Source organism: Berghia stephanieae, chromosome 14 (assembly GCF_034508935.2).
Source record: "Berghia stephanieae isolate SIO BIC M18660-M18661 chromosome 14, UCSD_Bste_1.3, whole genome shotgun sequence".
In the NCBI taxonomy this organism is placed as follows: Eukaryota; Metazoa; Mollusca; class Gastropoda; order Nudibranchia; family Aeolidiidae; genus Berghia; species Berghia stephanieae.
This window is the reverse complement of record NC_088373.1, coordinates 32,837,543-32,847,542: the sequence shown is the minus strand read 5'-3', so window position 1 is coordinate 32,847,542 and position 10,000 is coordinate 32,837,543. Positions and strand designations below refer to the sequence as shown.

General features: G+C 34.6%; 1 protein-coding gene across 1 annotated transcript in view; it reads right to left on the bottom strand.

Annotated features, from left to right (window-relative positions):
- The window catches only part of LOC144960097 (transmembrane protein 145-like), a 62,146-nt gene that overhangs the window by 18,591 nt on the left and 33,555 nt on the right, over positions 1 to 10,000 (bottom strand). Inside the window, exons 6-8 of the mRNA XM_078893049.1 lie at positions 7,469 to 7,553; positions 4,289 to 4,360; positions 1,881 to 2,030 (exon numbers count right to left, since the gene is read on the bottom strand). Coding sequence (XP_078749175.1) covers positions 1,881 to 2,030; positions 4,289 to 4,360; positions 7,469 to 7,553 — 307 coding nt within the window. The remainder of the gene's footprint in view (positions 1 to 1,880; positions 2,031 to 4,288; positions 4,361 to 7,468; positions 7,554 to 10,000) is intronic.

Here is a 10,000-nt window from a genome sequence, read left to right as displayed (position 1 = left end):
GGTTCCCTAATTATCGGAAGAACAATACAATAAAAAAACCTTTCACACGTGGTCTTGAAATAGTGAAAATAACAATTTTATTTCACTATAAAGAGAACTTGTGACGCTATCACCATACAAAACAACGACACGGTCCATAGTCCATATCGTAACGGCTGCCATATACAAGAGAACTTGTGACGGAAACAGGGTGGTAGACAAACTGAAAATGGAATAATGGACTCCTATACCAATATCAAACGACTTCAATAAAGTGACCGAGATTGTCATTGTCATCGTCATCCTCATTCATCATTCGTTGCATTTCTTCATATTATTGAGTAATGTAAGGGGCCCCAACCTTAATGTGATTAATATGTACATTATCACCATCATGCATCATCATTTCTAATATTTTCATATCTGTTGTCACCCAAATCATTTGACTATTATTCTTTTTTTTTTCTTTTTCTTTTTCTTTAGATTAGTAATAAACAGTTATAAAATACTTCAATTGTCTTGTACTGTACATTTAGTTCTATGTGTTGTGTGGAACTACCGTCAACCGGGGTTACTTAGGCCATCGGGGTTACTTAGGCCATCCAGGGTTACTTAGGCCATGCGGGGTTACTTAGGCCATCGGGGTTACTTAGGCCATCCAGGGTTACTTAGGCCATCCAGGGTTACTTAGGCCATCCAGGGTTACTTAGGCCATCCAGGGTTACTTAGGCCATCCAGGGTTACTTAGGCCATCCAGGGTTACTTAGGCCATCCAGGGTTACTTAGGCCATCCAGGTTACTTAGGCCATCCAGGGTTACTTAGGCCATCCAGGGTTACTTAGGCCATCCAGGGTTACTTAGGCCATCCAGGGTTACTTAGGCCATGCGGGGTTACTTAGGCCATCCGGGGTTACTTAGGCCATGCGGGTTACTTAGGTCATCCAGGGTTACTTAGGCCATCCAGGGTTACTTAGGCCATCCAGGGTTACTTAGGCCATCCAGGTTACTTAGGCCATCCAGGGTTACTTAGGCCATCCAGGGTTACTTAGGCCATCCAGGGTTACTTAGGCCACTTAATAGAATAAAAATGGTTGCTTTTAAAAAGTTAAAATGAGTGCTTTTTAGATCTATTGGGTTCTAATTATTTAAAAGATAAAAGCTACATGTAATTTATCTTTTCAAATAAGCAATCTTGTTTTCAGTAAGTGGCCTAAGTTACCCCCGGGTGGCCTCAGTAGCCCCAGTTGATGGCACCTTTAATGTCTCAAACCTGGGGTAAATGGCCACGGTACTCTAGCTTTGGGATCATCAGGTAGGTCAGTAAGTACTTTTGCCTGTACTTACGTTGTGACACACGCACACAAGCACACACATAAAGACACATTACACATACCAAACACCTTCATCCTTTTCATCTCATCTCCCAGCCCGGATTGCCATAAGATCAATAAACAAAACAACGACACAGTCCATATCGTAACAGCTGCTATGAATAAAAACACACATACCATACTGACACAGACAACGAAACACAAACATAAAAAGACACATAAACGCATAATAAATAATAATAAATAGAATAGAGTACGTGGGAAGGAAAGCATTAGACTTACAAATAGCGGGAAAGAGGAAAAAAGGGGACGCCCAAAGACTAGATGGTTTGATAAGGTAAAGGACGATATGAAAGAACTGGGCCTGGAGGAAGATGATGCTCTGAACCGAAATGCATGGAGATGTGGCATTCATTATGGCAACCCTGCAAAATGCGGGATAAACTGAAAGACGAAGAAGAGATAGCATTTCTCTCATGAGGATGTTATACTTGTAAAGCGCTTTGAGCACATTTAGTGGATATTGCGCTACATAAAGCTCAATTTCTTTTTTTTACTGTGTACACGTACCAAACACCTCCATTCTCTTCATCTCCCATCCCGTATTGCCGTATGACCCCCACGCTATCACCATACAAAACAACGACACGGTCCATATCGTAACGGCCGCCATATACATGGCATAGGTCGTGTGATAAAGCTGCTTCTTCTTCAATATAACTGTGGAAAAAAAAATAAGAAAAAAAAATGTTATCATGTTAATATTTTACGCATATGACTTCATTTAGAACAAGATGTGTGTGTGTATGTGTGTGTGTGTGTGTGTGTGTGTGTGTGTGACTGTTGTGGTGATTTCAGAGACAAATGAATGAACTTGTGTGATACCAAAAAAAAAAACTATTGTAAAGCACCTATGAGCACTATTTGTGGATACTTGCGCTATCTCAAATAATAATAATAATAATAATAATAATAATAATAATAATGATAACATTAATAATAATAATAATAATAATAATAATAATAATAATAATAATGATAACATTAATAATAATAATAATAATAATAATGATAACATTAATAATAATAATAATAATAATAATAATGATAACATTAATAATAATAATAATAATGATAACATTAATAATAATAATAATAATAATAATAATGATAATAATAATAATAATAATAATGATAATGATAATAATAATAATAATAATAATAATAATAATAATAATAATAATAATAATAATAATAATAATAATAATAATAATAACATTAATAATAATAACATTAATAATAACATTAATAATAATAATAATAATAATAATAATAATATAATAATAATGATAATAATAATAATAATAATAATAATAATAATAATAATAATAATAATAATAATAATAATAATAATAATAATAATAATAATAATAACAATAATAATAATAATAATAACAATAATAATAATAATAATAATAACAATAATAATAACAATAATAACAATAATAATAATAATAATAATAATAATAATAATAATAATAATAATAATAATAATAATAATAAATAATAATAATAATAATAAAAATAACAATAATAATAACAATAATAATAACAATAATAATAACAATAATAATAATAACAATAATAATAATAACAATAATAATCACAATAATAATAATAACAATAACAATAACAATAATAACTATTATACTAAAGTATTAAACAAAAAATAAACCAATCAACCCAGTTATTCAATAAATAATAACAACAATAACCAAAATAATTAACATGACAATGTCTACAAATGACCTACATCAAATACAAATGATGTAAATGTTGCTCGAAGAAATCAATAATAATGTAAAATTGAATATAAGCTTCAGTTTAATTACAAAAACAGATCAAATGAACGATTCGGGTTTAACCTTTATCAACAAAACACCCGAATGGTTCATTTGATTTGTTCTTGTAATTATATTGAAGCTTACATTCAATTTCACATTGTTATTTATATGACATAGAAACGACATTACACCTTATGGATTGTGTGACTTTATGTTTTTAAGGGTTTTACGGCGCTTGAAACACATTTATTGTTGTTTTGTTTTTAAGGGTTTTACCGCGCTTGAAACACATTTAGGTTATATCAGCGCCAGTAAAAAGGAAGAAAATGGGACAGTAAAAAGTTCTAGAATTACAATTAAAGCACCCAAGAAAAAGTAAGACAAAGGGAACTGGGAACAAATAGGGATCAGATGTAGATTCCAAGAGCATATCACCAATGTACTTAGTTTGAAATCACCTATAAGTCTCATCCGGACACAAGCACAAAATCCAACAAAGAGGAATACACTCAAATGCTTACATTATACATTCAAAATAACAAATATAATAATACATAACAGAGATATGATTTACAAGGATAAAATATCATCTCCCAAAACAATAACTATGCATTTGACCGTTTCCCTCCCAGCCAGGACTCCGACCAGGGCCAGGACAAAACCAAGTAATCTCATGCCAAGACAAAGACAGAAAGCAAGTTGGAAAACAGATATAAGGGAATAGAAGACACAGTATGTACCCCCCTGCCCACTATGGGAGGTCAGGATCCCCACCCTGGAAACACATTTAGGTCACATCAGCGCCAGTAAAAAGGAAGAAAATGGGATAGTAAAAAGTTCTAGAATTACAATTAAAGCATCCAAGAATAAGGCAAACAAAGGGGAATTGGTTCAAATAGGGAACAGATGTAGATTCCAAGAGCACACTATAAATGTACTTAGTTTGAGATCACCTAAAAATCTCATCCAGACACAAGCACAGGTCCCTACGAAGAGGAATACACTCAAATGTTTACAAATCATATATAATACATAAACAAAACATAATACAGTGCATAACAGAGAGATAATTTACAAGGAAAACCCTGTCCACTATGGGAGGTCAGAAACCCTACCCAGGATTGTGTGACTTACAAGCGACGGCGATGGACAAACCCATCATGATGACGTAGAGGATGAAAAACACAATGTTGATGGGAAGGATATCTGGGGAAGAAACGACGAGACAGAGATGACGTAGAGGATGAAAAACACAATGTTGATGGGAAGGATATCTGGGGAAGAAACGACGAGACAGAGATGACGTAGAGGATGAAAAACACAATGTTGATGGAAGGATATCTGGGGAAGAAACGACGAGACAGAGATGACGTAGAGGATGAAAAACACAATGTTGATGGGAAGGATATCTGGGGAAGAAACGACGAGACAGAGATGACGTAGAGGATGAAAAACACAATGTTGATGGAAGGATATCTGGGGAAGAAACGACGAGACAGAGATGACGTAGAGGATGAAAAACACAATGTTGATGGGAAGGATATCTGGGGAAGAAACGACGAGACAGAGATGACGTAGAGGATGAAAAACACAATGTTGATGGGAAGGATATCTGGGGAAGAAACGACGAGACAGAGATGACGTAGAGGATGAAAAACACAATGTTGATGGAAGGATATCTGGGGAAGAAACGACGAGACAGAGATGACGTAGAGGATGAAAAACACAATGTTGATGGGAAGGATATCTGGGGAAGAAACGACGAGACAGAGATGACGTAGAGGATGAAAAACACAATGTTGATGGGAAGGATATCTGGGGAAGAAACGACGAGACAGAGATGACGTAGAGGATGAAAAACACAATGTTGATGGGAAGGATATCTGGGGAAGAAACGACGAGACAGAGATGACGTAGAGGATGAAAAACACAATGTTGATGGGAAGGATATCTGGGGAAGAAACGACGAGACAGAGATGACGTAGAGGATGAAAAACACAATGTTGATGGGAAGGATATCTGGGGAAGAAACGACGAGACAGAGATGACGTAGAGGATGAAAAACACAATGTTGATGGGAAGGATATCTGGGGAAGAAACGACGAGACAGAGATGACGTAGAGGATGAAAAACACAATGTTGATGGGAAGGATATCTGGGGAAGAAACGACGAGATTGACAAATCAAACACAACATCAGTTATTTACAAATCGGCTATGTGATCTAGTGGCGCTTTCAGATCGGAAGGTACTGGGTTCGAGTCTCACTCCGTACATAGTTGAGTCTTTTACTCACATTTTCTCATGGTACTCAGGTGTAAAATGAGTACCTGGCCGTTAACAGCGTTGTCTCTGTCCGAAAAAAAAAAAAAATTTGTAATATCACCTAACAGACGTCTTGTCTCGTCCTACATGTTACACATTGCTCTTGGCCAGGGACCCTTTCTAAAACTATTTGAGCACGTTTTGCGGATATTGCACTATATAAAAACTGAATTTAATGGAGTTTTTTTTCCAATATCCTTTAAAGGTAAAAAAAGTCTGTGCTTAGAATGGCACAGTTGTCTCACTCACTCAACCATCTCTGGGGCTGCTGGCGTTAAGTTAGGGATCTCTACTTTTAAAAAGAAATTATTTTTTTAATTGAGCTTTTATATAGCGCAATATCCACGAAACATACTGAAAACGGGATCCCTGGACAACACCATCATCTAATATGTAGGACGGGACATGACGTCTATTAGGTGATGTTACCAATTATAATTTTGGACAGAGACAACGCTGTTAATGGTCAGGTACTCATTTTACACCTGAGTACGATGAGAGAATGTGAGTAAAGAGCCTTTTCCAAGGACTCGACTATGCGCCGAGCGATGCTTGAACCCAGGACCTTCCGATCCGAAAGCGAGTGTCATACCACACTAGACCAGATAGCGGCACCGGGTCCTGTTAGCTACAATGACAATTCTTGGGAGAACCACCTAGTGGTACACCCCTCTCGCTCAGTTGTATGACCTTTGGCCTTTGCTTTGTAGCTAGAAGATACGGAGATCAACTATTCCCCGCCAACCCCCCCCCCCCCCCCCTCTCGCTCAGTTGTATGACCTTTGGCCTTTGCTTTGTAGTTAGAAGATACGGAGATCAACTATTCCCCGCCAACCCCCCCCCCCCCCCTCTTGCTCAGTTGTATGACCTTAGGCCTTTGCTTTGTAGCTAGAAGATACGGAGATCAACTATTCCCCGCCAACCCCCCCCCCCTCTCGCTCAGTTGTATGACCTTAGGCCTTTGCTTTGTAGCTAGAAGATACGGAGATCAACTATTCCCCGCCAACCCCCCCCCCCCCCCCTCTTGCTCAGTTGTATGACCTTAGGCCTTTGCTTTGTAGCTAGAAGATACGGAGATCAACTATTCCCCGCCAACCCCCCCCCCCCCCCTCTTGCTCAGTTGTATGACCTTAGGCCTTTGCTTTGTAGCTAGAAGATACGGAGATCAACTATTCCCCGCCAACCCCCCCCCCCCCTCTCGCTCAGTTGTATGACCTTTGGCCTTTGCTTTGTAGTTAGAAGATACGGAGATCAACTATTCCCCGCCAACCCCCCCCCCCCCCCTCTTGCTCAGTTGTATGACCTTAGGCCTTTGCTTTGTAGCTAGAAGATACGGAGATCAACTATTCCCCGCCAACCCCCCCCCCCCCCCCCCCCTCTCGCTCAGTTGTATGACCTTTGGCCTTTGCTTTGTAGCTAGAAGATACGGAGATCAACTATTCCCCGCCAACCCCCCCCCCCCTCTCGAATTTTTAGACCTTTTGTAAGTCACCTGACCTTTCTCACCTTATCCCAATGCATTACGAAAAAATTCCAATTTGGAATGAATGGAGAAACTCTTAGACAAGCCAAAAATCATTTTTAAAATTTTAATACTAAACATCTTTAAAGTATCTATTTAAAAAATACTAAACAACACACACACACACACACACACACACACACACATGCACACACAAGCAACAGGACTAGACCCAAATGAGTGAATCCTGAGTGTTCAACACACATACATAATGCTCACAACAAAAATATTATACGTAAAATTCTAAAATACTCATACTAATGAAACTTTTTTTTTACGTGTATTGGATGGTGTCATGGTCAAAGAGAGATAAATACTATATTATCTTTTTCTTTTTAATATTTTTTTTTAAAGGCATTTTCTGCAGTCTAATCAAAAGGGTAGCAAGCAATCACAGTTGTCCGCTTCACACTATTATAAAAACTGAGTCAAACTCTGTCTCTGAAGGACTCCTTGTGTCGTACTTACAAAACTGATCAGCTGAAAACTCCTTGTGTAGCAAATCGTCCCCATTGGTCAGATGCAGCTCGTATTCCATGTACAAGCCCTTTTTCTATCAGGAATCAATCAGATACACTCAATTAATGAATTATTTACACTCATTTATAACATTTATAGGATTTCATTTATAAGATAATTTACATTAAGCTTATATAAATTGGATCTTATACAAAAACCGTATAATATCATTGCATTTTATTCCACTAAATATTTAAATATGGACTGACTCCAACATTGTGGTAAATATTAAATATTAAAACACTAACATTAACATAAATACTAAAATAATAATTCTCTCCATTGCTACATGTCGAGCACTATTCGTACCATATTTGTATCAAACACGATTCAATATATATATATATATATATATATATATATATATATATATATATATATATATATATATATATATATATCAATTTTTTTTATTTTTGTCACTGATCTTGACTTATTTACACAAATTTATAATACTCAATATGCAAATCAATTTACACATTTCATTACTTTCACATTATCCATACTTTTACCACCCAATTATTTGCTAACTTATTATCATGTCTGTTCAACACGTCTGTACAAAAAAATTTACTATGGATGACTAAAGTAATATTATTATTATTATTATTATTATTATTATTATTATTATTATTATTATTACCATTATTATTATTATTATCATTATCATTATTATTATTATTATTATTATTATTATTATTATTATTATTATTATTATTATTATTATGCACTGAATTAATATAACCATGAAAAGAATGGGTGAACCCGGATGGAAGAAAAACGGAATGAGTAGCAAGTTACAATGAGTTACAATGAATTACAATGAGTTACAATTAGTTACAATGAATTACAATGAGTTACAATGAATTACAATGAGTTACAATGAATTACAATGAATTACAATGAATTACAATGAGTTACAAGGAGTTACAATGAATTACAATGAGTTACAATGAGTTACAATGAATTACAATGAATTACAATGAATTACAATGAGTCACAATGAGTTACAATGAATTACAATGAGTTACAATGAGTTACAATGAGTTACAATGAGTTACAATGAATTACAATGAATTACAATGAGTTACAATGAGTTACAATGAATTACAATGAATTACAATGAATTACAATGAATTACAATGAATTACAATGAATTACAATGAGTTACAATGAGTTACAATGAATTACAATGAGTTATAATGAGTTACAATGAGTTACAATGAGTTACAATGAGTTACAATGAGTTACAATGAGTTACAATGAGTTACAATGAGTTACAATGAATTACAATGAGTTAAAATGAGTTACAATGAGTTACAATGAATTACAATGAATTACAATGAGTTACAATGAGTTACAATGAATTACAATGAATTACAAGGAGTTACAATGAGTTACAATGAGTTACAATGAGTTACAATGAGTTACAATGAGGTACAATGAATTACAATGAATTACAATGAATTACAATGAGTTACGATTAGTTACAATGAGTTACAATGAGTTACAATGAGTTACAATGAATTACAATGAATTACAAGGAGTTACAATGAGTTACAATGAGTTACAATGAGTTACAATGAGTTACAATGAGTTACAATGAGTTACAATGAGTTGCAATGAGTTGCAATGAGTTGCAATGAGTTACAATCAGTTACAATGAGTTACAATGAGTTACAATGAATTACAAGGAGTTACAATGAATTACAAGGAGTTACAATGAATTACAATGAGTTACAATGAGTTACAATGAATTACAATGAATTACAATGAGTTACAATGAGTTACAATGAGTTACAATGAATTACAATGAGTTACAATGAGTTACAATGAGTTACAATGAGTTACAATGAATTACAATGAATTACAATGAATTACAATGAATTACAATGAGTTACAATGAGTTACAATGAGTTACAATGAGTTACAATGAATTACAATGAATTACAATGAATTACAATGAGTTACAATGAGTTACAATGAGTTACAATGAGTTACAATGAATTACAATTAGTTACAATGAATTACAATGAGTTACAATGAGTTACAATGAGTTACAATGAATTACAAGGAGTTACAAGGAGTTACAATGAATTACAATGAATTACAATGAGTTACAATGAGTTACAATGAGTTACAATGAGTTACAATGAGTTACAATGAGTTACAATGAGTTACAATGAATTACAATGAATTACAATGAATTACAATGAATTACAATGAATTACAATGAATTACAATGAGTTACAATGAGTTACAATGAGTTACAATGAGTTACAAGGAGTTACAATGAGTTACAAGGAGTTACAATGAGTTACAATGAATTACAATGAATTACAATGAGTTACAATCAGTTACAATGAGTTACAATGAGTTACAAGGAGTTACAATGAGTTACAATGAATTACAATGAGTTACAATGAGTTACAGCCTACAAAATCGATGCTGACCGACGTGGACGAAAACAAAGACCAGTTA